A 27,290-nucleotide genomic window follows, 5' to 3' on the forward strand; every position below is an offset into this window, starting at 1 on the left:
AACAGTGTAACAATGAATTTTATTCTGGTAAACATCCAGGAATCTCGGTTTTCCTCTCAATGGTCTTACAATGAACTTTATCCGTTAAACAAGGAATCTCCGTTTTCCGCACATGGCATAAAATATGTGTTGGAAGCAACCTTCGTTCTACTGAAATGATATGGTGTTAAATGCATGCAAGGAGTGATGTTAATGTCGGAACCTTCGTTCCACTGATTGATACGGTGCTAAACAAAGGTGACAAGGAAAAGATTAACTTAATGGGACAAGAAAGACTGTTTACGGATCGTTTACTTTAGGACTGCATAGGCTGTTCATGAAACATGGTAGAAATGAAAAACGTGAAAGATCTCTGTTGGATCAGTGGCTCAACTCTCACTGGTATAAAACCATATCATTCACTCATTAGAAGAGAAAGCAGCATTACTACAGAAACTCTCTCCCTCTCTAAGATCGATCGGCTCCATCACCAAAAACTTTTGCAAATTTGATCTATGGCAGCCATGTTGTTCTTGTTCATGATCATGGTGGCAGCCGCAGCGCTATGGAAGATGGTGTGTATCCGCAAGAGAGAAGAGAGGGCACGATTTCTAGCGTCGCTCCACCCCGTGAGAGACGCCCGCAAGATCTTGTGATACATGTACTCAGTGGAATTCCCCTTCCTGTCGCAAAAGGCGCTCGAGTTTGGCACCATCCGCACGCTCGGCATCCCTGGGATCACAAATCTGCTCTTCAAGACCAAGTACGGCCTCAAGGATCCCCAGAAGCGCGCCGCCGAGACCAACATTCTGGTGAGCGAGATGATCCATCACCACGTCGACAGCGATCGCGGCTCGTACGCAGTGAGGAGATTGAATGGAATCCACAGCAAGTTCAGGATCCCAAACGACCAATTCGCATACGTCCTCTCTCTCAACGTGATCAGCCCCATTGATTTCTCCGAGAGGTTTGGATTCCGCAAGTGGACCGACAACGAGAAGCAGGCCGCCTATGTTGTGTGGCACGACGTGGGCGTGAGGATGGGCATCACAAACATCCCGGACAGCATCCCTGAGATGCGACAATACATTCGCGACTACGAGGCCAAGAACGCCATCTTCACGGACAAGAACAAGAGCATCATCCAGGATCTCAAGCATCTGGTGCTGGACGCGTTTCCTCGCCCCTTGCAGCCCCTGGTGGAACTGGGATCTGCGCACTCATCGATCCCACAATCAGGAGCGCAGTGGGATTGGAAAAGCCGCCCGTGATTGTGGAGTGGATCATCTTGGGTGCGTTCAAGCTCCTGGCTGGGAGCTGCGTGTCCGTGTTTATGCCTCCCACACGTGTAGGGGATGCCAAGGGCAGCATTGAGGTGGACTGGTGTCCCAATCCTGCTGCCAATCCGGAAGAGTACCGGCAGCTCAACGTGAATGTGTATCGGCCACCGGCATTTGAGAAAGGATACAAGTTGGCAGAGCTGGGAGCGCTGAAATCGGGCAAGCTTGGACCATACTACGATGGAGGATTGCGCTGCCCCTTCCAGCAAATGCATGCATAATACAATCGTCACTACAAGACTAATAAACTTCCGCCAACCTCAACGTCTCACTCCCACAAATAGTGCTTGTTTTGTGTTTTTGTAAATTGGTAGAGGCGCCGGGCCGCGATCAGATCTGCGCGTTTCGCATCCTGTCGCCAATTTGGAGGGAATGCGCCTCGCAGCGATCGATCTAGAACAAGGCGTCACTCGCTAAGGCTGTTGCGGCAATGGTACGTTTGCTGCGATTGATTGGATTCCATCGCTTCCTGCTGGTCGGATTGACGGATTTCGAGGGGTGGAAGCTGTAGCTAGCAGATCCACGACTGGGAAAATTTCGAGCTGGTTGCGTGCTTGGATTAGCATTGGCTGCAAACGGCTAGAGCACCTTAACAGGCGAGCCACTGTCCGTTAAGAGCATGATAGTAGAAGAGCAACTTGATGTCTTTCTTTCCACAGGTGCCAAGTACAGAAATTTGAGGCAGCGAACTTGTCAAAAAACAGATAATTGCTGCAGGTGAATTCTCTGACTCTAGCCAAAAGTGTCAACCACGTCTATGTGTTCAACCAATATCAGGTTGCCACAAAATTGAGATAAGAACTTCATCAAATCTCGCACTCAATTTTGGAGGTCTTCACGGTTGAACCTTATTTGTAGGAATGTCGGGCCTCTCCTCTTTTCCATCCAAAGAATCACTGCTGTGAAACTGAGGTTCTCTCCCTCTCTAGGCTGATCGTGAGCCTGGAGCAGCAAAGATGAGCTTTCATAACTTTCCAGTCCCCATCACCAATGTATCCCCATTGCCTAGCCAGTGCGCTATTCACCTTATATCCATTTTCATAGTGGATCAAACTAAATTGTTTCAGTTAAACCGCCAGATTTTCTCTCAGCTCCTTAACATCCTCACTGCTCGGTTAGAACATGCTCTTATGGTACAGCCTAATGAGGATAAGAAGATTACGTAGATCTCGTACAATCTGATAATTGCCATCTACTTCCTCAACCGATGCAAAAGCCATGCCACATAGAGCCATATCGATTGTATCAGATCTTCGTCTTAAACTCGTTGAGTTGCAGTGCAGCATCCATTGTTTCAATACATACAGCACACTGCTTTCTACTATTTAATGCTGCTTCAGCTTCTATAATGGTCCTTGTAACCTTGTGTATGTCTGGTGCAGAAAGCTGAACAGCAACATAAGCTAGACTTGGTGCTATTTTGTCTGACCAAGTATCCTTGACCTTGTATGCTACCCATGATCAGCTTGAATGGGACCGCAAAGCATACGAGGCAAGCACGAGTTGTAGCACGGGCCAGTTCAAAGAATATCACATAGCACATCAATTCATAGCCTTCCAGCATCTTAGCCAGTATTGCACCATGTGTTCGTGGTTATGCACATCCTCCAAGGGCGTTCCTTCCATTAGAACGTGAAAAAACTGTAGTAAGTCATGGAACCACTCCCACTGGAAAATCTTGCTTGCCATGAAATGTGTACTGATTGCTAAGTAGATGCCAAGAGTTTAAAGATACCTTAAAAGACAGCTAATTGGAGCATCCGGAGGTGTTGCTGGAATCGATCGCGATCGCTGGAAGCGCAGAGAAGAGATCGATCGCGTCAAGATATCAATTCACATTGTGGCCAGTCATCCGCAAGAACAGGGTTTTTACGTCAATTCACGCATTTGCCCACGAAGGGCATCTTTCGGAGAAAGGAATCCATGTCCAAGCTCGACTGCGATGTCTATACGAGCAAGGAAATCTGGAGAGCACTGCACACTAAGATACAGCAATATGATAATTGAGTACACTAACTGGATGATTGATTAGAAGATTGATGATCGTATAGTACGCTAGCAAACCCGTACCTTCTACCCAGAGAAAAGTATACTGACTATCGAAGTATTTCATGTACTGGAAAACCCCAAGAGCCTGACGCTGTAAGTTGCTTCCGAATAACATCTTGTCGACCACCTGGAACATATGTTCAGCTTGTTCATGGTCTGCTCGCTGTGGATTTTCCTTGTTTCTCCATATCCTAAACACTTCATTTCTCCTAGCTATACTTACAAATATTGCAGATGTTAGAAGGATCCATAAGTCAAGTAAGAGATGACATCGAGGCAACCACATGTACATGAGGTACTCCCAGAACCGAGAACGGAGACGTAGCATTTGTGACTTGGTTTCGTTCTTACATCCACAAAAACGGATTGTAAGAGCCGCTAAGTAGCTGAGTAGGACAAGCTGTTGTCGGCTCTGTTCGCGTTTGAGACCACTTAAGGCAAGGAGCCCTGCTGCCTCAGTCAAACCCGTAGCAGTGAGGAGGTATCTCCTTGCAATATTTTGAAGAAGTAGACCAGGACCTAAAGAGAAGACTCCCAACTGCAGATTGAAGTACCTTGCTAGCATTGTGCATATCAATGTCGTGCATCCTGCGACTATAAACTTATCCCCAAAACTCCCACTGAAACTCTGTTGTATGCTGAAGAAGATGAAAGATATGTCATGCCAAAGATATGTATGTGTGTTTTACTTGCGATGGTTGCTTCGTTCTTACACTCCCTTGGCACAGGCTGCGTGGGAAATAGAACAGGAAATCACCCTCGTGAGGGCTTCTCTCGGTCAGGAAGGCGCTGACTACACTGCTGTCCGGGATGCTTTAGCTGATGACATGACTTACTTCCCTCAGAAGAACGGCTACGAGCGTGCGACTCTCGCAAGCACAGCCGAGAGGCTGGCCGCGGCACAATACGAGTTTGAGGCCGCGAAGAAGCACATAGATGGTCACACGAAGAAGGCTCTGAAGCTGGAGCAAAAGATCTCTGTTCTAACCGGAGGCTACAAGGTACGTTACGTCGTGTTCTTTCTTGGGAGCCTCTCTAACTTGATTGACTTCCAGACGAGGGGCGACGGGCTGTGGCAGCAGATCGAGGCGGCTTTCAAGGAGGCGGAGACGCTGGGCACGGAGCTGCAGTGCTATCGATCGCTACACCAGCAAGAGCAGCTTATCGCTCCCCGCCGGATCGAGGCGCTCCAGGAGGAGGTGAGCGACAAGGAGAGCTTCCTCCAGATGAGATACGAGCGGCGCTTGTTTTGCGGGAATGATCTGAGGCGACTGGTTGCCGAGCATGATGCTCGAGTTGGATCTGATCCAACTGTGTAAATATTTGTAATGGTTTAAATGTCTAGCGATTGTGCATCTTTGATTCCACTTTGATTTAATTCTCTTTGGTTTAACTGGAAAGACTTGTTTTTACAAAGCTAGCCCTTCCAGTTCACAACTCTTTTCTTTAAACCAATGGTCCAACAGTCCAACAATGAACTTTATTCTGGTAAACATCAGGAATCTCAGTTTTCCTCACATGGTGTTTGTCTGTAGAATTTGCGTAGCATAAAATATGAGGTAATCAGTTTAAGAAAGTTGGAAGGAACCTTCGTTCTAGTGAAATGATATGGTGTTAAACAAATTAAAGAGACTAAGTCTCGATGTTCGTGGTAAGAAATTGCATGCAAGACGTGATGTTAATGTCGGAACCTTCATTCCACTGATTGATATTGTGCTACAAGGAAAAGATCAACTTAATGGGACAAGAAAGACTGTTTACGGATCGTTTACTTTGGGACCGCGTAGGCTGTTCATGAAACATGGTAGAAATGAAAAACGTGAAAGATCTCTGTTGGATCAGTGGCTCAACTCTCACTGGTATAAAACCATCTTCTCTCCCTCTATCATTCATTCATTAGAAGAGAAAGTAGCATTACTACAGAAACTCTCTCCCTCTCTAAGATCGATCGGATCCATCACCAAATACTTTTGCAAATTTTGATCTATGGCATCCATGTTGCTCTTGGTCGTGATCATGGTGACAGCCGCAGCGCTATGGAAGATGGTGTGTATCCGCAAGAGAGAAGAGAGGGCACGATTTCTAGCGTCGCTCCACCCCGTGAGAGACGCCCGAAAGATCTTGTGGTACATGTACTCCGTGGAATTCCCCTTCCTGTCGCAAAAGGCGCTCGAGTTTGGCACCATCCGCACGCTCGGCATCCCCGGGATCACAAATCTGCTCTTCAAGACCAAGTACGGCCTCAAGGATCCCCAGAAGCGCGCCGCCGAGACCAACATTCTGGTGAGCGAGATGATCCACCACCACGTCGACAGCGATCGCGGCTCTTACGCAGTGAGGAGATTGAATGGAATCCACAGCAAGTTCAGGATCCCAAACGACCAATTCGCATACGTCCTCTCTCTCAACGTGATCAGCCCCATTGATTTCTCCGAGAGGTTTGGATTCCGCAAGTGGACCGACAACGAGAAGCAGGCCGCCTATGTTGTGTGGCACGACGTGGGCGTGAGGATGGGCATCACAAACATCCCGGACAGCATCCCTGAGATGCGACAATACATTCGCGACTACGAGGCCAAGAACGCCATCTTCACGGACAAGAACAAGAGCATCATCCAGGATCTCAAGCATCTGGTGCTGGACGCGTTTCCTCGCCCCTTGCAGCCCCTGGTGGAGACTGGGATCTGCGCACTCATCGATCCCACAATCAGGAGCGCAGTAGGATTGGAAAAGCCGCCCGTGATTGTGGAGTGGATCATCTTGGGTGCATTCAAGCTCCTGGCTGGGAGCTGCGTGTCCGTGTTTATGCCTCCCAGACGTGTAGGGGATGCCAAGGGCAGCATTGAGGTGGACTGGTGTCCCAATCCTGCTGCCAATCCGGAAGAGTACCGGCAGCTCAACGTGAATGTGTATCGGCCACCGGCATTTGAGAAAGGATACAAGTTGGCGGAGCTGGGAGCGCTGAAATCGGGCAAGCTTGGACCATACTACGATGGAGGATTGCGCTGCCCCTTCCAGCAAATGCATGCATAATACAATCGTCACTACAAGACTAATAAACTTCCGCCAACCTCAACGTCTCACTCCCACAAATAGTGCTTGTTTTGTGCTGGCTTAAACATTACTGAATAAACAATTTCTTCAGCTATGACAGGTGGACATACTCAACTCTATACTACAACGTTAATAATATTTTGGAATTAAGATATATCCCTGTAATCAAAAAAAGTCCTGTGTCACGAGATTATCAAGTAGCAGCATTTCCTTGTGCCCTGGATCATAAGACTATTTTATCTAGTTTGATTATCATCACCACATAAAATAGAGACGGTGTAATGGATTTGATTGTATCGTGAAGCGCAGCTGGTGTAGTGGTATCATAGTACCCTCCCACGGTACTGACCGGGGTTCGATTCCCCGGCTGCGCAGCTCCTTTCGCAGTTATGCAGTTGTTTTTGCACGGTTAGATGCTGTGAAGGGAGTAGTGTAAGAATGTCGTCCAGGGAGGTATTCCTGGCGGAGATTCACAGGGGAGACCTATTGGGCGCCAAACTTGCGTTTGATTTCCTGCCAGAGAAGCATTTGATTTGCTGGAGCTTGCTCCTTGCAGCGTATGCCAAACGCGGGCATCTGGAGGAGGCAAAGATTTTGGTAGATGGGATGCCAGAGTGGGATCTTGTCTCTGCGACGACTATGGTAAATATCTTATCGGAAAGCGGTCTTGTTAGCGAATCTAAGATTTTGTTTGATGAGATGGAGCAGCGAAATGTTGTATCGTGGACAGCCATGCTCACAGCATTTGCGAAGAACGGGCATTTGTGTCAGGCGAAAGAGATCTTTGATACGATGCCCGAGAGGAACTTGGTGTCTCTCAATGCGATGCTAGCGGCGTATGTCCAGCAAGGAAGATCTGTCGAGGCCAAAGAGTTTTTTGACTCGATGCTCATGAAAGATTTGGTGTCGGCCAACACGATGCTCTCGGGGCTCGATCTAGGTGATGCGGTGGAGCTATTTGAATCCATGGAGTACATCGATATCGTCTCTTGCAACGCGATCCTCTCCACTTACACGCGGTGCTCCGCGATCGATCAAGCCGAAAAGATCTTCCAAAGCATGCCGGTTCACAACGTGATCTCGGCCACCGCAATGCTCACGGTATATGGTCGAGCAGGAGAGATGACGAAGTGTCGAGAGATTTTCGATGCGATGCCCGAGCGAAATCTAGTTTCGTGGAGCTCCATGGTGGCAGCTTATGGATCAAGCTTTGCGGTGGAGGAGGCCAAGCAGATCTTCGATAAGATGCCGCAGCACAGTCTCGAGAGCTCCAACGCACTGCTCGATGCGTACGCTCAGAAGGGACATCTCGAGGAGTGCTCGAGATTCTTTGTGGGAATGCCCGAGCGCAACGTCGTCTCGTGGACGTCCATGCTCATTGCTCACGCTCAAAGCGGCAACTTCGATTTATCATATTCGATCTTCCAACGCATGCCAGATCGTGACATCGTCTCGTGGACATGGATGATCGTGGCACTCGCTCGCACCGGGAGCTTTGATCGAGCCTTGGCCGCTTTTGACGCTCTCAAGGTGGAGATTCTCCCGGACGAGGCTTGCTTCCTTGCGGTGCTCGCTGTTTGCAGCCATGCAGGAAAGATGGAAGCTGGCCAAGTTTGCTTTCGATCGATGCGGCAAGACTTTGGTGTGACCAAGATCACCAAGCAGCTCTATAGTTGCATGCTGGATCTCCTGGGACGAGCTGGAAACTTGAGCTATGCCGAAGATCTCATCGCCAACATGCCATTTGATCCCGACATTTTGGATTGGAGATGCTTTCTCGCTGCTTGCAAGGCTAATCCCAGCGTTGGCCATGGACGAACTGCCGCCAAGCGAGTCTTGGAGCTGAATCCTAGCCATGCTACATCATACGTGGTTGCGGCTAATCTTTGCGAACGCTAGATAAAAAGGGAAAAGAAGACTTTCTATAGCCCTAATCCGAACCAGAGTACCCTTTTTTGTCACTAATCTCTGTCCATGTTTTCCGCTTTGTTGAACACATGACTTACACACCGCAGAATTAATGAGCAAATGTCAAATTGAATCGTGATAAGTCAGAATCCGTGCTAGATGCGGTGCTCTCTACCTCAAGGAGATGAGGCAAGTCAAGGACGAGATTAAAAGTTGGAACAGTAGACATTTTGTTTTGGGGCTTGTGGCAATTTTCTTTCCACTAGCTTGTGTATGGGCATTGTCTCTCAAAGCTACTTGTGCTCTAAAGCTTGGTGGCAGTTCAGTCTGGAGTTTGTTTGCTTATGTGTTTTCTGCCAATCTCTTTAACATAATTTTTGGGGCTATGAAGAAGATGTAAGTTTTGGTGGAGTTGGAGTGTGAAAAAGGTGGTGGTAGATTTTTCCAAGGTGGCTATCTTTTTGGGCAGATATGCAGCTATGTAGCTTGTGTATGGCTGAGGAGAACATAGAGATGATTTGTGGCAGTGCGCTGTGCATCATCCTGCTCTGCATCATCCTGCTCTGCATCTGCCATCGAGCCAATGACTCTATTGGTGGGTTCGTATGGTAAATCTGATGGGTGGTAGCAGTTAGAACTGGTTGTGCTTGTGGATGGTCTTTTGCTTTGTTCATGCATAAATTCTGATGACTACAAAAACACAATGTCCTCTGCAAACTTTGCAAATGCTCTACTCTCTCTTCCTAATTCCTGTTTTTATCTTTTTAACAATCCTTCATGCCTTGTTACCTCACTATTCTCCTACAGCTTGAACTGCTCTTTGATACTGATGAAATTCTTACTGCTCTTGCTACAGAGACTGCGTACCACAGCAAAATAACCCTTGCAGCAGACGCTGAAGGATGGATAACCAATCAATCCCATGCTTACCACACTAACACTAATGTATATTTAAGTATACTTGATTGCTTTGTTCCGCTTGAAGAAGCCGAGGAACTTGCGGGCAAAGAAATGAATGCCAGGATAAGTTAGTAGCAACACGATTGAGCTAAACAGGAAGAATGTTAGCTTAATAACCTTTGTGCCACCTGCTTCTGTTTAAACTCTGATCCATCGTGCTCGGCAGTCCTCTCAGATTCGCTCGTATCTCATCTGGAGGACACTCTCCTTGTCCCGCTGCCTCTTCACCTCCTCCTGGAACGCCTCAATTCCGCGAGGAGCGATAAGCTCTTCTTGCTGGTGAACCGATCGATAGCACTGCAGCTCCGTGCCCAGCGACTCAGCCTCCCTGAAAGCCGCCTCGATCTACTTCCACAGCCTGTCACCCCTCCTCTGGAAATGAACCAAGTTAGAGAGACTCGCAAGAATGTTTCATACCTTGTAGCCGGCTAGAACAGAGATCTTTTGCTCCAGCTTTAGAGCCTTCTTCGTGTGACCATCTATGAGCTTCCTCACGGCCTCAAACTCGTATTGTGCCGCCGCCAGCCGCTCGGCTGTGCTTGCGAGGCTCGCACGCTCGTAGCCGCTCTTCTGGGGGAAGTAAGTCATGTCATCGGCTAAAGCATCCCGGACAACCGTGTAGTACCGAGAGAGGCTCTCACGAGGGTGATTTCCTCTTCTATTTCCCGCGCAGCCTGTCCCAAGGGAGTGCAAGAACGACGAAACCATCGCAAGTAAAACACGCATACCTCCTTCAACTCTTGTTCGTCCAAGTTCTCCAGCTACAGGCGGAGGCTTGCCAGACTTGTCCGTCATGGGGTATTTCGCGTTGTCGTGCTCCAACAAGGGGACCAGCTCCTTCTGGATAAGCGTCTTTGGATCATCCGCTTCCACGTGCCGAGGGATAGTGTTCCTTATCAGCTCCAGGTGGCCTTGGCAATCCTCGGTGCAAGACTTTACTCCTCTTATGGAGAGCGGCTTGAGCATTTGCAATCACGTCAGCCATGTCAGCCTCCATCTCCGGATCGCATTGCAAGAGACGATATCGATGTACTCCATGGATTCAAATAGCTCCACCGCGTCGCCTAGATCGAGCCCTGAGAGCATCGTGTTGGCCGACACCAAATCTTTCATGAGCATCGAGTCAAAAAACTCTTTGGCCTCGACAGATCTTCCTTGCTGGACATACGCCGCTAGCATCGCATTGAGAGACCAAGTTCCTCTCGGGCATCGTATCAAAGATCTCTTTCGCCTGACACAAATGCCCGTTCTTCGCAAATGCTGTGAGCATGGCTGTCCACGATACAACATTTCGCTGCTCCATCTTATCAAACAAAATCTTAGACTCGCTAACAAGAACACTTTCCGATAAGATATTGACCATAGTCCTCGCAGAGACAAGATCCCGCTCTGGCATCCCATCTACCAAAATCTTTGCCTCCTCCAGATGCCCGCGTTTGGCATACGCTGCAAGGAGCGAGCTCCAGCAAATCAAATGCCTCTCTGGCAGGAAATCAAACGCAAGTTTGGCGCCGAATAAATCTCCCCTGTGAATCCCCGCCAGGAACACCTCCCTGGACGACATTCTTACTTCACAGCATCTAATCGTGCAAAAACAATTGCATAACTGCGAAAGGACCTGCGCAGCCGGGGAATCGAACCCCGGTCAGTACCGTGGGAGGGTACTATGATACCACTACACCAGCTGCGCTTCACGATAAAAACAACTCAATTACACCATCTCTATTTTATGTGGTGATGATGATAAAATGGTCTTATGATCCAGGGCACAAGGAAATGCTGCTACTTGATAATCTCGTAACACAGGACTTTCTTTGATTACAGGGATCTATCTTAATTGCAAAATATTACTAACGTTGTAGTATAGAGGTGAGTATAAAGAAATTGTTTATTCAGTAATGTTTAAGCCCATTTTACAAAAGCACAAAACACTATTTGTGGGAGTGAGACGTTGAGGTTGGCGGAAGTTTATTAGTCTTGTAGTGACGATTGTATTATGCATGCATTTGCTGGAAGGGGCAGCGCAATCCTCCATCGTAGTATGGTCCAAGCTTGCCCGATTTCAGCGCTCCCAGCTCTGCCAACTTGTATCCTTTCTCAAATGCCGGTGGCCGATACACATTCACGTTGAGCTGCCGGTACTCTTCCGGATTGGCAGCAGGATTGGGACACCAGTCCACCTCAATGCTGCCCTTGGCATCCCCTACACGTCTGGGAGGCATAAACACGGACACGCAGCTCCCAGCCAGGAGCTTGAACGCACCCAAGATGATCCACTCCACAATCACGGGCGGCTTTTCCAATCCCACTGCGCTCCTGATTGTGGGATCGATGAGTGCGCAGATCCCCGTCTCCACCAGGGGCTGCAAGGGGCGAGGAAACGCGTCCAGCACCAGATGCTTGAGATCCTGGATGATGCTCTTGTTCTTGTCCGTGAAGATGGCGTTCTTGGCCTCGTAGTCGCGAATGTATTGTCACATCTCAGGGATGCTGTCCGGGATGTTTGTGATGCCCATCCTCACGCCCACGTCGTGCCACACAACATAGGCGGCCTGCTTCTCGTTGTCGGTCCACTTGCGGAATCCAAACCTCTCGGAGAAATCAATGGGACTGATCACGTTGAGGGACAGGACGTATGCGAATTGGTCGTTTGGGATCTTGAACTTGCTGTGGATTCCATTCAATCTCCTCACCGCGTACGAGCCGCGATCGCTGTCGACGTGGTGGTGGATCATCTCGCTCACCAGAATGTTGGTCTCGGCGGCGCGCTTCTGGGGATCCTTGAGGCCGTACTTGGTCTTGAAGAGCAGATTTGTGATCCCGGGGATGCCGAGCGTGCGGATGGTGCCAAACTCGAGCGCCTTTTGCGACAGGAAGGGGAATTCCACGGAGTACATGTACCACAAGATCTTGCGGGCGTCTCTCACGGGGTGGAGCGACGCTAGAAATCGTGCCCTCTCTTCTCTCTTGCGGATACACACCATCTTCCATAGCGCTGCTGCTGTCACCATGATCACGAACAAGAGCAACATGGCTGCCATGGATCAAATTTTGCAAAAGTATTTGGTGATGGAGCCGAGAGAGTTTCTGTAGTAATGCTGCTTTCTCTTCTAATGAATGAATGATAGAGGGAGAGAAGATGGTTTTATACCAGTGAGAGTTGAGCCACTGATCCAACAGAGATCTTTCACGTTTTTCATTTCTACCATGTTTCATGAACAGCCTACGCGGTCCCAAAGTAAACGATCCGTAAACAGTCTTTGTTGTCCCATTAAGTTGATCTTTTCCTTGTCAGTTTTGTTTAGCACCATATCAATCAGTGGAACGAAGGTTCCGATGTTAACATCGCGGCTTGCATGCATTTAACACCATATCATTTCAGTGGAACGAAGGTTCCTTCCAACTTTATTAAGCTGATTACCTCATACTTTATGCTCCGCACATTCTACAGGGGTGCCACAAACACCATGTGAGGAAAACCGAGATTCCTGGATGTTTACCAGAATAAAATTCATTGTTACACTGTTGGACCATTGATTCAAAGAAACGAGCTGTGAACCAAAGAGACTTAGGAACCGAAGATGCTGGTACAATCGCTAGACATTTAAACCATTACAAATATTTACACAGTTGGATCAGATCCAACTCCAGCATCGTCCTCAGCAACCAGTCCTCTCAGATCGTTCCTGCAAGACAAGCGTCGCTCGTATCTCATCTGGAGGACTCTCTCCTTGTCGCTCTGCCTCTTCACCTCCTCCTGGAATGCCTCGATACCTCCTTCAACTCTTGTTCGTCCAAGTCCTCCAGCTCGGGTATCACAGGCGGAGACTTGCCAGACCTGTCCGACATGGGGTATTTCGCGTTGTCGTGCTCCAACAAGGCGACTAGCTCCTTCTGGATAAGCGTCTTTGGATCATCTGCTTCCGCGTGCCGAGGGATAGTGTTCCTTATCAGCTCCACCGTTGCTGGCGGTGGCTTGGCAATCGTCGCTGCAAGACTTCACTCCTCCTGTGGAGAGCAGCAGCTTCTTGAGCGTCCTCTTCGGCTTGAGCATTTGCAATCACGTCAGCCATGTCAGCCTCCATCTCCTCGTCGGCTTCTTCTTGCGCCGTAGGAACGCCGAGAACGGTAATCTGGTACAAGTTCTTCGCGTTAGGCAATCCCTTGAGCGACGCCTGCAGGTTCCTTCTCGCTTCTGCCTGCCTCAACTTCTCGGCCTTGGGATTGTCGGCTGCGAGTTCCAATCCCTCGTTGATGTGGAACTCGTCCTGTCATTGCAAAAGACGTCTCCCTGGGAGTACTTCCGATTCGAGGAGTCGATCCTACTCCTCCCGGCGTTGTGAGAGGTGTAGCAATCACATTTGGAGTCTGGAACCTCCCGCTTCTTCGGCGCCACCCCCGAAAAGTCGGACGGATGAAGCTCCGGGTTCTCACCACCAAAGAGAGGAGTTTGCGTCTCCCTCAGCCTGTTCTCCGCCTCCATCATAATGGCGTCGCCTTTTCCACCCGGAGTGTCCTCGCTGGAGTCATCCGGGCTCGAGGAGTCTGGTTACAGTTGGCAACAAGTAGCGGTGCTCCCTTCGTCCTCTCCAGGTAGATTGTCCGCGAGGAGCTCATCTTGACAACCTTCTCGAGCTCCCTGTCGGAAATCTGCGGCGCCGGTAGCATCAACTTGGTCCTCTTCCTCACAGCCTCCGGATCGTTGAGCTTGCTGATTTGCATGATCGACGATGGAGCACTCTGGGCGATCTTGTTACGAGCAGCGTCCTGCTTGCGAAGCTGCGTCTCGATGTCCGACCGCTTCCTCCCTTCCAGCTCTTCGATGTTGGTCGGGAAGCTACAGACCTCTCTTCATTGGAGACGTCGTAAAAGCTCGGAGGTGGTCTCTTCTCGAAAGGAATCTCCTCATTGTAGTCGATGCCTTTGAACTTCCTCTTGCGGAGATGAGACCCAATGCCGGCCGCTTTGAGCTCTCTCCTCTTTTGTAGCGCCGCCAGCCTCCTTGCCTTCTCTTCTTACCCCGGGTGTTTGCCTTGCCTCGGAAAGCATCTCCTTTTCGTCCTCATCCATGTCGACTGGATCGGGCCTAGCCGGCTTGGATTCTGGATTCGGATCGATCTGGATCATCAGCCGGCTCGTAGCTCTCGTCCTTGTAATCGAGCAGCTTCTCATACCTTTCGAGACACTGAGCAGGAGGTCTCCCCACAATGGGAGCGATCGTTCTCCACTGCGTCAGCATGAGCTTGGCGAGGTGAAGGAGCTTCTCGTCTTCCTCGCAGGTCCATTCCGTCTGGCAGGCAAAATGCAAATCCATGAGAAAAGAAGCAAGGAAGAGGAAGTCGATTTACCTTCTTGATAGATAGATCCAGCCACTCGTACCATCGCGCCTTGCACTGCTTGGCCGACTTCCTGGGGAGCAGGGACGAGATTCTAGGCCACTGATTCTTGGCATATTTCATCGCCGCGACCTTGAGGATCTCATCCTCTGTGTTCTTCCAACCTTTGATCATGATCCTCATCGCGCAAATAAGCTAACCCTAATCCTCTAAACCCTAAAGATTTTCAAGAATGCCAATCTCGCTTGGCGGCCGTTCTTCCATTGTCAATGAGATCTTCGGCGTAGCTCAGGTTTCCAGCTCAACTGTAGTGCTGCTTGGTGATCTTGGTCACACCAAAGTCTTGCAGCATTGATCGAAAGAAAACTCGGCCAGCTTCCATCTTTCCTGCATGGCTACAAACCGGGAGAATCTCCATCCTGATATTGTCAAACGTAGTCAGGGCTCGATCAAAGCTCCCGGTGTGACAAGCCCACGATCCCGAGATGATGTCATGATCTGGCATGCGTCTGAAAGATTTTAAAGTGTGATAGATAAAAGTTGCCACTTTGCATGAGCGTGAGCAAGAGCATGGACGTCCAAGGGAGGACGTTGCGATCGGGCATTCCCACAAAGAATCTCTAGCACTCCTGCTTACGCATCAAGCAGTGCGCTGAAGCTCTCGAGAATGTGCTGCTGTATCTCATCAAAGATTTGCTTGGCCTCCTTCACCACAAAGCTTGATTCATAGGCTGCCACCATGGCGCTCCATGAAACTAGATTTCGCTTGGGCATCCCATCTCGGCAGCTCTCCTGCTTGACCATATGCTGTCAGCATCGCGTTGGTTGAGATCACATCGTGGACCGGTATGTTTTGGGATTGCAGAGCATGGTGGTACTCGATAAGTGGATCTCTCCCTAGAAGATCATCAGTCAGTGATAAATCTCATATTTCACTGCTCTAACTGTCTTGTCTTGAAGCCATTTTTGGAGTGCTTGTGCCAAATCGTTCATACATTAAGCTGATAGAATCGTCTATAGCCGGCATGGAGTGTTTTTTTTTCGTTTTTTATGTATACAATGACGCACTTCCATGCAAGAAGTTCTAATGGCTATAATCCAGACTCAAGCAGGATGACGGGGTAGGAGATGTCGTCAGAGTGCAATTTAGTCCGAATAAACTGGTCAACTCTTACTCCATCCCACTCATTCATGCCCGGAGCTGTGTCACTAGTGTTGTGCTATACTTTTGTGAGGAAGAAATGCCTCTTCACACTCCAATGGGGCATGGCAATCGGATTGAAAAGAATGGTATGCCCTGCGAGCTGCTTCGATGTGGTCTGCAACCCGCTTTCCAGGGGTTAATTCCAAGCCCAGGTATTTGTAAGAGTCCAAGGGTAAAAGCAGGCAGTGTCCAAATACCTTAAGCTTCGTTTTGGAGAGGTTGACCTCCATTCCAAATGCAGTGCAAAAATGGCTAAGGACGAGATCGATATAGTATATGGTAATCGTATCATATCGTATGATGGAGAGGGGGCAATTTGGCTTTCTCCAGCAGAACGATTGTAGCCTCTCCTGTATCTGTTATCTCACTCTTTTTCCAGTCACTCCCTCAAATCTGGCGATTTGGCTCTTCACAATGAGGCTGAATTGAGGTCTAACCCTGCATTTTTCATAATTTCCTTCCCAGTGCTTACTGGATCTAGCTTTACCCATTGGTTGGCTAGGATCTTAAGCCGTATTGTCTCAGTGGTCGTACTGCTACTTATCATTGGATTGATCATCCTGGGAGATAAAGTCTATGACATATCTTTCATCTTCTTCAACATACAACAGAGTTTCAGTGGGAGTTTTGGGGATAAGTTTATAGTCGCGGGATGCACGACATTGATATGCACAATGCTAGCAAGGTACTTCAATCTGCAGTTGGGAGTCTTCTCTTTAGGTCCCGGTCTACTTCTTCAAAATTTTGCAAGGAGATACCTCCTCACTACGGGCTTGACTGAGGCAGCAGGGCTCCTTGCCTTAAGTGGTCTCAAACGCGAACAGAGCCGACAACAGCTTGTCCTACTCAGCTACTTAGCGGCTCTTACAATCCGTTTTTGTGGATGCAAGAACGAAACCAAGTAGCTGAGTAGGACAAGCTGTTGTCGGCTCTGTTCTCGGTTTTGGGAGTCCCTCATGTACATGTGGCTGCCTCGATCTCATCTCTTACTTGACTTATGGATCCTTCTACTGTCTGCAATATTTGTAAGTATAGCTAGGAGCAATGAGGATATGGAGAAACAAGGAAAAACCAGCGAGCAGACCATGAACAAGCTGAACATATGTTCCAGGTTGACAAGATGTTCTTTGGAAGCAACTTAGCTCAGCACATGAAACACTTCGATAGTCAGTATACTTTTCTCTGGGTAGAAGGTATGGGTTTGCTGATATTTTTAGCGTACTATACGATCATCAATCTTCTAATCAATCATCCAGCTGGACCGGAGACTCTAGTGTGCTCCGTTATCATATTGCTGTATCTTAGTATGCAGTGCTCTCCAGGGTTCCTTGCTCGTATAGACATCGCAGTCGAACTTGTCACCACATGGAAACAATGGCAAGCAAGATTTTCCAGTGGGAGTGGTTCCATGACTTGCTACAGTTCTTTCATGTTCTAATGGAAGGAACGCCCTTGGAGGATGTGCATAACCACGAACACATGGTGCAATACTGGCTAAGATGCTGGAAGGCTATGAATTGATGTGCTATGTGATATTCTTTGAACTGGCCCGTGCTACAACTCGTGCTTGCCTCGTATGCTTTGCGGTCCCATTCAAGCTGATCATGGGTAGCATACAAGGTCAAGGATACTTGGTCAGACAAAATAGCACCAAGTCTAGCTTATGTTGCTGTTCAGCTTTCTGCACCAGACATACACAAGGTTACAAGGACCATTATAGAAGCTGAAGCAGCATTAAATAGTAGAAAGCAGTGTGCTGTATGTATTGAAACAATGGATGCTGCACTGCAACTCAACGAGTTTAAGACGAAGATCTGATACAATCGATATGGCTCTATGTGGCATGGCTTTTGCATCGGTTGAGGAAGTAGATGGCAATTATCAGATTGTACGAGATCTACGTAATCTTCTTATCCTCATTAGGCTGTACCATAAGAGCATGTTCTAACCGAGCAGTGAGGATGTTAAGGAGCTGAGAGAAAATCTGGCGGTTTAACTGAAACAATTTAGTTTGATCCACTATGAAAATGGATATAAGGTGAATAGCGCACTGGCTAGGCAATGGGGATACATTGGTGATGGGGACTGGAAAGTTATGAAAGCTCATCTTTGCTGCTCCAGGCTCACGATCAGCCTAGAGAGGGAGAGAACCTCAGTTTCACAGCAGTGATTCTTTGGATGGAAAAGAGGAGAGGCCCGACATTCCTACAAATAAGGTTCAACCGTGAAGACCTCCAAAATTGAGTGCGAGATTTGATGAAGTTCTTATCTCAATTTTGTGGCAACCTGATATTGGTTGAACACATAGACGTGGTTGACACTTTTGGCTAGAGTCAGAGAATTCACCTGCAGCAATTATCTGTTTTTTGACAAGTTCGCTGCCTCAAATTTCTGTACTTGGCACCTGTGGAAAGAAAGACATCAAGTTGCTCTTCTACTATCATGCTCTTAACGGACAGTGGCTCGCCTGTTAAGGTGCTCTAGCCGTTTGCAGCCAATGCTAATCCAAGCACGCAACCAGCTCGAAATTTTCCCAGTCGTGGATCTGCTAGCTACAGCTTCCACCCCTCGAAATCCGTCAATCCGACCAGCAGGAAGCGATGGAATCCAATCAATCGCAGCAAACGTACCATTGCCGCAACAGCCTTAGCGAGTGACGCCTTGTTCTAGATCGATCGCTGCGAGGCGCATTCCCTCCAAATTGGCGACAGGATGCGAAACGCGCAGATCTGATCGCGGCCCGGCGCCTCTACCAATTTACAAAAACACAAAACAAGCACTATTTGTGGGAGTGAGACGTTGAGGTTGGCGGAAGTTTATTAGTCTTGTAGTGACGATTGTATTATGCATGCATTTGCTGGAAGGGGCAGCGCAATCCTCCATCGTAGTATGGTCCAAGCTTGCCCGATTTCAGCGCTCCCAGCTCTGCCAACTTGTATCCTTTCTCAAATGCCGGTGGCCGATACACATTCACGTTGAGCTGCCGGTACTCTTCCGGATTGGCAGCAGGATTGGGACACCAGTCCACCTCAATGCTGCCCTTGGCATCCCCTACACGTGTGGGAGGCATAAACACGGACACGCAGCTCCCAGCCAGGAGCTTGAACGCACCCAAGATGATCCACTCCACAATCACGGGCGGCTTTTCCAATCCCACTGCGCTCCTGATTGTGGGATCGATGAGTGCGCAGATCCCAGTCTCCACCAGGGGCTGCAAGGGGCGAGGAAACGCGTCCAGCACCAGATGCTTGAGATCCTGGATGATGCTCTTGTTCTTGTCCGTGAAGATGGCGTTCTTGGCCTCGTAGTCGCGAATGTATTGTCGCATCTCAGGGATGCTGTCCGGGATGTTTGTGATGCCCATCCTCACGCCCACGTCGTGCCACACAACATAGGCGGCCTGCTTCTCGTTGTCGGTCCACTTGCGGAATCCAAACCTCTCGGAGAAATCAATGGGACTGATCACGTTGAGGGAGAGGACGTATGCGAATTGGTCGTTTGGGATCTTGAACTTGCTGTGGATTCCATTCAATCTCCTCACCGCGTAAGAGCCGCGATCGCTGTCGACGTGGTGGTGGATCATCTCGCTCACCAGAATGTTGGTCTCGGCGGCGCGCTTCTGGGGATCCTTGAGGCCGTACTTGGTCTTGAAGAGCAGATTTGTGATCCCGGGGATGCCGAGCGTGCGGATGGTGCCAAACTCGAGCGCCTTTTGCGACAGGAAGGGGAATTCCACGGAGTACATGTACCACAAGATCTTGCGGGCGTCTCTCACGGGGTGGAGCGACGCTAGAAATCGTGCCCTCTCTTCTCTCTTGCGGATACACACCATCTTCCATAGCGCTGCGGCTGTCACCATGATCACGAACAAGAGCAACATGGCTGCCATGGATCAAATTTTGCAAAAGTATTTGGTGATGGAGCCGAGAGAGTTTCTGTAGTAATGCTGCTTTCTCTTCTAATGAATGAATGATAGAGGGAGAGAAGATGGTTTTATACCAGTGAGAGTTGAGCCACTGATCCAACAGAGATCTTTCACGTTTTTCATTTCTACCATGTTTCATGAACAGCCTACGCGGTCCCAAAGTAAACGATCCGTAAACAGTCTTTCTTGTCCCATTAAGTTGATCTTTTCCTTGTCAGTTTTGTTTAGCACCATATCAATCAGTGGAACGAAGGTTCCGATGTTAACATCGCGTCTTGCATGCATTTAACACCATATCATTTCAGTAGAACGAAGGTTCCTTCCAACTTTATTAAGCTGATTACCTCATATTTCATGCTCCGCACATTCTACAGGGGTGCCACAAACACCATGTGAGGAAAACCGAGATTCCTGGATGTTTACCAGAATAAAATTCATTGTTAGACTGTTGGACCATGGATTCAAAGAAACGAGCTGTGAACCAAAGAGACTTAGGAACCGAAGATGCTGGTACAATCGCTAGACATTTAAACCATTACAAATATTTACACTGTTGGATCAGATTTAACTCGAGCATCGTGCTCGGCAACCAGTCGCCTCAGATCGTTCCTGCAAGACAAGCGCCGCTCGTATCTCATCTGGAGGACGCTCTCCTTCTCGCTCTGCCTCTTCACCTCCTCTTGGAACGCCTCGATCCGGCGGGGAGCGATAAGCTGCTCTTGCTGGTGCAGCGATCGATAGCACTGCAGCTCCGTGCCCAGCGTCTCCGCCTCCTTGAAAGCCGCCTCGATCTGCTGCCACAGCCCATCGCCCCTCGTCTGGAAGTCAATCAAGTTAGAGAGGCTCGCAAGAACGAACACCACGTAACGTACCTTGTAGCCTCCGGTTAGGACAGAGATCTTTTGCTCCAGCTTTAGAGCCTTCTTCGTGTGACCATCTATGTGCTTCTTCACGGCCTCAAACTCGTATTGTGCCGCGGTCAGCCGCTCGGCTGTGCTTGCGAGAGTCGCACGCTCGTAGACGTTCTTCTGAGGGAAGTAAGTCAAGTCATCAGCTAAAGCATCTCGGACAGCAGTGTAGTCAGCGCCTTCGTGACCGAGAGAAGCCCTCACGAGCGTGATTTCCTCTTCTATTTCCCGCGCAGCCTGTGCCAAGGGAGTGTAAGAACGAAGTAACCATCGCAAGTAAAACACGCATACCTCCTTCAACTCTTGTTCGTCCAAGTCCTCCAGCTCGGGTATCACAGGCGGAGACTTGCCAGACTTGTCCGACATGGGGTATTTCGCGTTGTCGTGCTCCAACAAGGCGACTAGCTCCTTCTGGATAAGCGCCTTTGGATCACCCGCTTCCGCGTGCCGAGGGATAGTGTTCCTTATCAGCTCCACCGTTGCTGGCGGTGGCCTTGGCAATCCTCGCTGCAAGACTTTACTCCTCTTCCGGAGGACAGCAGCTTCTCGAGCGTCCTCTTCGGCTTGAGCATTTGCAATCACGTCAGCCATGTCGGCCTCCATCTCCTCGTCGGCTTCTTCTTGCTCCGTAGGAACGCCGAGAACGCTAATCTGGTACAAGTTCTTCGCGTTAGGCAATCCCTTGAGCGACGCCTGCAGGTTCCTTCTCGCTTCTGCCTGCCTCAACTTCTCGGCCTTGGGATTGTCAGCTGCGAGTTCCAATCCCTCGTTGATGTGGAACTCGTCCCGTATCGGTGTTCCCTTGGGTGTCATTGCAAAAGACGTCTCCCTGGGAGTACTTCCGATTCGAGGAGTCGATCCTACTCCTCCCGGCGTCGTGAGAGGTGTAGCAATCACATTTGGAGTCTGGACCTCCCGTTTCTTCGGCGTCACCCCCGAAAAGTCGGACGGATGAAGCTCCGGGTTCTCACCACCAAAGAGAGGAGTTTGCGTCTCCCTCAGCCTGAGAAGATTCTCCGCCTCCATCATGATGGCGTCGCCTTTTCCACCCGGAGTTCTCTGAGGAGTCCTCGCCGGAGTCATCCCTGCTCGAGGAGTCTGATTGTAGTTGGCGACAAGTGCTCGAGTAGCGCTGCTCCCTTCGTCCTCTCCAGGTAGATTGTCCGCCGAGGAGCTCATCTTGACAATCTCCTCGAGCTCCCTGTCGGAAATCTGCAGCGCCGGTAGCATCAACTTGGTCCTCTTCCTCACAGCCTCCGGATCGTTGAGCTTGCTAATTTGCATGATTGCCGATGGAGCGTCCTGCCTCTGAGCGATCTTGTTCCGAGCAGCGTCCTGCTTGCGAAGCTGCGCCTCGATGTCCGACCGCCTCCTCCCTTCCAGCTCTTCGATGTTGGTCGGGAAACGCGGCTGCGCTACAGACCTCTCTTCGTTGGAGACGTCGTAAAAGCCCGGAGGGGGTCTCTTCTCGAAAGGAATCTCCTCATTGTAGTCGATGCCTTTGAACTTCCTCTTGCGGAGACGAGACCCAATGCCGGCCGCTTTGAGCTCTCTCCTCTTTTGTAGCGCCGCCAGCCTCCTTGCCTCCTCCAGCTGCTTCTCCCTGGCTTTCCTCTTCGCCTTCTTACCGCGAGTGTTTGCCAGCCTCGCCCTTGCCTCGGAAAGCATCTCCTTTTCGTCCTCGTCCATGTCGACTGGATCGGGCCTAGCGGGCTTGGACTCTGGATTGGGATCGATCTCACCCGGCCGGAGCTTGCGAGGATCATCAGCCGGCTCGTAGCTCTCGTCCTTGTAGCACGCCGCATCGAGCAGCTTCTCATACCTTTCGAGACACTGAGCAGGAGTTCTCCCAACGATGGGAGCGATCGTTCTCCATTGCGTTGGCATGAGCTTGGCGAGGTGAAGGAGCTTCTCGTCTTCCTCGCGGGTCCATTCCGTCTGGCAGGGAAAGGCAGATCCGTGAGAAAAAAAGAAATCCAGGGAAGAGGGATTCGACTCACCTTCTTGATCGATGGATCCAGCCACTCGTACCAGCGAGCCTTGCACTGCTTGGCGGACTTCCTGACGAGTAGAGAGGAGATTCTAGCCCACTGATTCTTGCCATATTTCATCACCGCGGCTTTGAGGATCTCATCCTCCGTGTTCTTCCACACCCCGCCTTTGATCATGATCCTCATCTTGGCGGAAGGCGCCTAGCCAGCAGCAGGAGTGGAGTGACGAGCGCCGCTAGAGGGAGAGCGCCCGGTAACCCTAGAAACTCTAAACCCTAAACACAAAAAAATCTTGTCATGGATATACCAGAATAATCTGTACGACATTGTGTACGAATAACTAAGTAAGAATCTTCGCGAAGCTTTAGTCCACAAAATATGATGGAGGATCTGGAGGAGATTTGGAACCTGGAGAAAGAAAAGGAGGAAGCAAAATGTGACAGGAAAACTCTCAAGGAAACTTTACCAGAGGAAGAAATCCATGATCCAGCGACGCACACATCCACACTATCACTGTTAAATGCGGTGGCTGTGAAATTCGGTGGCCGCGAGCAGTCCATCTATCCATGATCAAGCTCGAAGCTCGTCAGAGAAAAAAACGAGAAAGAAGAAATCTATTCACTTACAGAGTGAGTAGTATCCCATCCAATGTGAGCAATGTGCTTGACATCTGTGGGATAGCCGATCTCGATATCACTTCTTTCTGCGAGATGTGTCAGTAAGTTGGAACAGTGACAAGTTGAAGCACGTACCAAACAAGTGTCGCAATCTTCGCAATCCCTTGAACTTGAGCCTTTGCCTCTTGCGTCGTTCTTGGTGTAATGACATAAGAACTTCTGCCACGGGAGAAACGAAAAGAACATTTATGAGACTCGACCAACCAAACATTGTCAGTGAGGATGCCGCTTACTTGGAACGGCAGCATTTTGAGCTTGGCTGCAGGAGGAGGAAGTGATTTTTGTGGCTAGATCGTTGATAGCCCTCTGAATTCTAGCTTGCGTTTCCTGCGCGGCTTTGCGATTGCTGAAACCAAACCCCTTGTGACTGCCATTCTAGCAAGCGCCACGAATCAAGCATTAACATACCAAACTGAGTAGAACGAACAAACCTCGTGACGGAGTACAAAGAATTGTTGCGACAAGGTACTAAACACTTGGGGATCACGCACGGTGTACTCAAACAAGAGCTGACCGTCCTGACAACAGAGAGAAGTCATAAAAATTCAAGAACAAAAACTATTCTTACCAGGAGATCACGCAGCTGAAGCCGCACAAACGCGTTCTCAAGCACCCTCATGTGTAGCTCTCCTATCAGAGCTCTAGAGTGCCACGAAACACTTCCTTGCGCTGCCTCGAACATGAGAACCGGACACTTAGCCTGCGAGAAAGTCTCAATCTTAAGAAACCCACCAAAAACCAACAAGAGATCCTCACACATACCAAAAAATTCGGCGTCTCCATAGCTCCCTTGTGTTGTTCTTCCGCTATGGCTCGAGCTGGAGAGCATAGATCAAACTTTCCTTTGGTGTTTTGTCGACTGCGATGAACAGCCCCTGACACGTGGAATCCATCCGAGGGTCCATCTCGAGCTTGCTTTGCTTGGTTGTAAAAAGTGAGCTACCTGTGGACTGCTCGTCTCATCACTTCTTTAGTGGAGCAAAGAGCTTGGAAATCTCTCCACTTTCGGCCAGTTCGCTCATCACGTCAGCTCCACCAACAAATTCACCCTTGACGAAGACTTGCGGGATCGTCGGCCACTGGCTGTAAGACTTGATGGCTTCTCTCACACCAGAGTTGTGTTCTTCGTCCAAAACGTTCACTGTCTCAAAGTCCACGCCTTGCTGCTCGAGGATGGTGAGCACCCGGTGAGAGAAGCCACACTGTGGAGCGGTCCTGGAGCCTTTGATGAAGGCGACGACGTTGTGGGTCTTGACGACGATGCCGATGAGCTCCTCGAGCGTGATGGTCAGCTCCTTGTCCCGCGATGGCTTCATCTTTAGATCGTTCTTGGCTTTCTTCTTTGCAGTCCAGGTGGTGTTCCCGGGAGAGTTTCCACTGGGAACACTGCCAGTAGCTTTGATGTGCTCTTCCACCCAAGCTTGCCATGCCTGCTTAAGTTCTTCTCTATTCGCGCTCTCCACCACAGCCACCTAAAGAAGGACGATAAACAATGAAGAAAGATTTACAAAGAATGGATGAAGCATTACCTTGACAGCGCCACAGAGCTCTGGCAAATCCCTGGCATGGCCCTGGACGCTCGTAGAAATCCTCCTAGACATCCCTACGAACTGGAGCTCGCCTTGCTTGTCATAGATCGCATAGACTCCTTGCGCGGCAGGGATCTTGCTAAGCTCTTCCGGAACGATGCTCGAGCTCTCTACCTCCGAAAGCTTTCTAACGCTGCTACACACGATATTTCTAGCGATTCTCCTCGGATTCTTGCTGCGAATTCCGGCACTAGCGCTAAATCTCAAGCCAAGAACCTGTTTCTCGCCAATGCTGTGCGCGCTGCGCCGAGGTACCGGAGAGACGATGCCTGGGATGCAATGCGAGAGGAAACCGATCGAGCCGGCCGCCATTTTGGCTCTTCTCTAGCTCAAGAACCCTAACAAAATATTTTGATGGGCATTTGGATAGCTCGCTATGGCAGCGCGTTGTGGAGACGCTGCTAGGGTTTGTAGCGTCGCGGAATCGGCCGCATTCTACCAGGTACGCCTCCCGCGATCGCCTCTCAACGTCCGGTTCTCGATTGGATGGGACAGTACTACCCGGTCGATCGCGAAATCCACGACCAGGACGAAGCTACTGGTTCCAGCCGCGACAAAGGTCCGCCGGAAGAAGCCAGTGGATGAAGCACAGGATCAAGGATTTTTCCAATTCGATGCCAGGAGCCAAGTGGAAGCTCCACTGGGAGCTCCAGCGGTGGAAGAGGACGAATCACAGGAGCTTGATCTCACAGCCCAGGCAGAGGCCATTGCATCGTCCCTCGATCGAAATGGCGTCGTGGAAACTGTGAGATTTCTCGACGGTGCTTCACTGTCGCCCATCCTCGTCGGTCCAGTGCTCAAGAGAACAAAGAGGTGTGAGGCCGCGCTAGAGTTTTTCCAGTGGTGCCGAGAGCAGGATGGCTTCAAGCACAGCCTCTACAACTACAACTCGATGCTGGCTTCGATGGTGGTGAGCAAGAGCGTGGCTCTCGAGAATATCTACTCGCAGATGCTAGAAGATGGTGTTGTTCCAGACCGGGATAGCTACAATCTCTTGGTGAGAGGATTGACCAAGCTGAGCAGCGTGGATCAAGCTCGGGCGATGCTGAGCACGATGGTGGGCGAAGGCTACGATCCAGACGTGGTGACTTGCGGGCTCTTGGTGGACAAGTTTTGCGAGATGAAGAGAGTTGGCGAAGTTTGCGAGCTCTTCCAGGAGCTCGAGAGCAATGGTGTTGCCGTGGGGATGCTGGCCTACAACGCCATCCTCAAGGCTCTCATGTGCTCAGGAGACTTCGATGGAGGATTCAAGTTCTCGGACATAGCCGTCGGCGATGGCTCCCTCCCTCACGTCCTGGCTTACAAGACGATGCTCGACTGCCTCATCAAGACCGGAAAAACTCGCGAGGCCTCCGAGGTTGTGGGAGAGATGATAAAGAAGAGCGTCCCCGACGGGATGACTTACACGGCGCTCATCAGCGTCCTCTGCAAGCACAACCGGGCCGACGATGCGATGAAGGTGTTCGACATCATGGTGGAGAAGGAAATCGTCCCAAACGTGGACGTCTACACTTCGCTCCTGGCCGCGCACTGCCGGACGAGAAAACTGGACGGAGCTTACAGATTGTTCGTGGAGATGATCCAACGAGGCTACGGTCCGAGCGCCAGCACGTATGGTTTGCTCCTGCGCTGCCTTTGCAACGGCGGAAGATCCTACCTCGCTTACGACATCCACTCGTCGATGCGATCTCGCGGCCATGTCCCGGACGAGAACACTTACGCGTCTCTCATCTATGGCTGCTGCATGGCCGGGAGGATCACCGAGGCCAAAGTTCTGTTCAAGGAAGTTCTAGAGGGCGAGAAAGCCCAGCTCGACGCCGGGATCTACAACGTCCTCATCGAGGGTCTTTGCCGGGCTTCCAAGGTGGAGGAAGCGCTCGAAGTCACGGCAGGGATGGTGGACAAGGGATGCATTCCAACGCTCCAGACTTACAACGCGCTCATCATGGGCTTCTTCAAGGCCAACGAGGTGGACAAGGCGCTGCAGCTCTTCCGGGCGATGGAGGAGAAGGGATTCTCGCCAAACACGATGATCTACAGTACTTTCATCGATGGGCTGTGCAAGGTGGGCAAGATCAACGAGGCGCACGAGTTCTTCCAGCAATCCGTGGAGCGAGGCTGCGTCCCGGACAACGTCACTTACAACGCTTTGATCCGGGGCTTGTTTGGAGCAAACAGGATGGACGAGGCTCACAGGCTCTACCGGGAGATGGGAGAGAGGGGCTACATTGCCGATCGATCGCTAAGAACTCTGGCATTCCAACGCTCGCGAGAAGAACAAAGCTTTCACAGTTAGACGAAGATTTAAATATACCACGTGGCCGGAGAATATTCTCTAGGGTTTATGTGAAGAGCCCTAATTTGATGGAT

The 27,290-nt window shown here is 49.9% G+C and overlaps 8 protein-coding genes, 2 non-coding genes and 1 pseudogene across 11 annotated transcripts; 5 read left to right on the plus strand and 6 right to left on the minus strand.

The window, feature by feature from the left end:
• The first annotated feature begins 638 nt into the window (after window positions 1-638).
• Window positions 639-1,250, plus strand: LOC112350216 (mycophenolic acid synthesis protein B-like). Its single transcript, XM_024686041.1, has one exon. The coding sequence runs from the start codon at window positions 639-641 to the stop codon at window positions 1,248-1,250; it is 612 nt and encodes a 203-aa protein (XP_024541809.1).
• Window positions 1,251-5,354: 4,104 nt separating this feature from the next.
• Window positions 5,355-6,401, plus strand: LOC112350217. Its single transcript, XM_024686042.1, has one exon. The coding sequence runs from the start codon at window positions 5,355-5,357 to the stop codon at window positions 6,399-6,401; it is 1,047 nt and encodes a 348-aa protein (XP_024541810.1).
• Window positions 6,402-6,725: 324 nt separating this feature from the next.
• Window positions 6,726-6,796, plus strand: TRNAG-CCC. The gene has a single exon. It is a non-coding gene; the product is annotated as a tRNA-Gly (tRNA).
• A 64-nt stretch (window positions 6,797-6,860) lies between these two features.
• On the plus strand, window positions 6,861-8,321 carry LOC112350218 (pentatricopeptide repeat-containing protein At4g02750-like). The gene has a single exon (XM_024686043.1). It carries the CDS (start codon window positions 6,861-6,863, stop codon window positions 8,319-8,321), a length of 1,461 nt encoding a protein of 486 aa, XP_024541811.1.
• A 980-nt stretch (window positions 8,322-9,301) lies between these two features.
• On the minus strand, window positions 9,302-14,809 carry LOC9658354 (annotated as a pseudogene).
• TRNAG-CCC lies at window positions 10,910-10,980 on the minus strand. Its single transcript has one exon. It is a non-coding gene; the product is annotated as a tRNA-Gly (tRNA).
• Window positions 14,810-18,672: 3,863 nt separating the features above from the next.
• On the minus strand, window positions 18,673-19,719 carry LOC112350219. The gene has a single exon (XM_024686045.1). It carries the CDS (start codon window positions 19,717-19,719, stop codon window positions 18,673-18,675), a length of 1,047 nt encoding a protein of 348 aa, XP_024541813.1.
• Window positions 19,720-20,251: 532 nt separating this feature from the next.
• On the minus strand, window positions 20,252-22,914 carry LOC9657935 (cell division cycle 5-like protein). The gene is made up of 4 exons (XM_002981114.2): window positions 22,664-22,914; window positions 20,955-22,601; window positions 20,628-20,900; window positions 20,252-20,573 (listed from the first exon to the last, which is right to left on the minus strand). Exons 1-4 carry the CDS (start codon window positions 22,838-22,840, stop codon window positions 20,301-20,303), a joined length of 2,370 nt encoding a protein of 789 aa, XP_002981160.1. The 5' UTR covers window positions 22,841-22,914; the 3' UTR covers window positions 20,252-20,300.
• A 20-nt stretch (window positions 22,915-22,934) lies between these two features.
• On the minus strand, window positions 22,935-24,195 carry LOC9646957. 2 transcript variants are annotated; one of them, XM_024685982.1, is made up of 8 exons: window positions 24,094-24,195; window positions 23,900-24,031; window positions 23,763-23,849; window positions 23,565-23,706; window positions 23,407-23,487; window positions 23,281-23,357; window positions 23,121-23,214; window positions 22,935-23,062 (listed from the first exon to the last, which is right to left on the minus strand). In XM_024685982.1, exons 1-8 carry the CDS (start codon window positions 24,112-24,114, stop codon window positions 23,019-23,021), a joined length of 678 nt encoding a protein of 225 aa, XP_024541750.1. In that variant the 5' UTR covers window positions 24,115-24,195; the 3' UTR covers window positions 22,935-23,018. The 2 variants fall into 2 exon arrangements, with proteins under 2 accessions (XP_024541750.1, XP_002981161.1); XM_002981115.2 differs by having other exon boundaries at window positions 23,407-23,490.
• Window positions 24,196-24,219: 24 nt separating this feature from the next.
• On the minus strand, window positions 24,220-25,238 carry LOC9646958 (bifunctional monothiol glutaredoxin-S16, chloroplastic). Its single transcript, XM_002981116.2, has 2 exons — window positions 24,861-25,238; window positions 24,220-24,803 (listed from the first exon to the last, which is right to left on the minus strand). The coding sequence occupies exons 1-2, from the start codon at window positions 25,230-25,232 to the stop codon at window positions 24,294-24,296; spliced, it is 882 nt and encodes a 293-aa protein (XP_002981162.2). The 5' UTR covers window positions 25,233-25,238; the 3' UTR covers window positions 24,220-24,293.
• Window positions 25,239-25,275: 37 nt separating this feature from the next.
• LOC9646959 (pentatricopeptide repeat-containing protein At1g62720) lies at window positions 25,276-27,289 on the plus strand. Its single transcript, XM_002980973.2, has one exon. The coding sequence runs from the start codon at window positions 25,297-25,299 to the stop codon at window positions 27,214-27,216; it is 1,920 nt and encodes a 639-aa protein (XP_002981019.2). The 5' UTR covers window positions 25,276-25,296; the 3' UTR covers window positions 27,217-27,289.
• Window position 27,290: the final 1 nt, after the last annotated feature.

This window comes from Selaginella moellendorffii, unplaced genomic scaffold (assembly GCF_000143415.4).
Source record: "Selaginella moellendorffii unplaced genomic scaffold, v1.0 SELMOscaffold_47, whole genome shotgun sequence".
Lineage (NCBI taxonomy): Eukaryota > Viridiplantae > Streptophyta > Lycopodiopsida > Selaginellales > Selaginellaceae > Selaginella > Selaginella moellendorffii.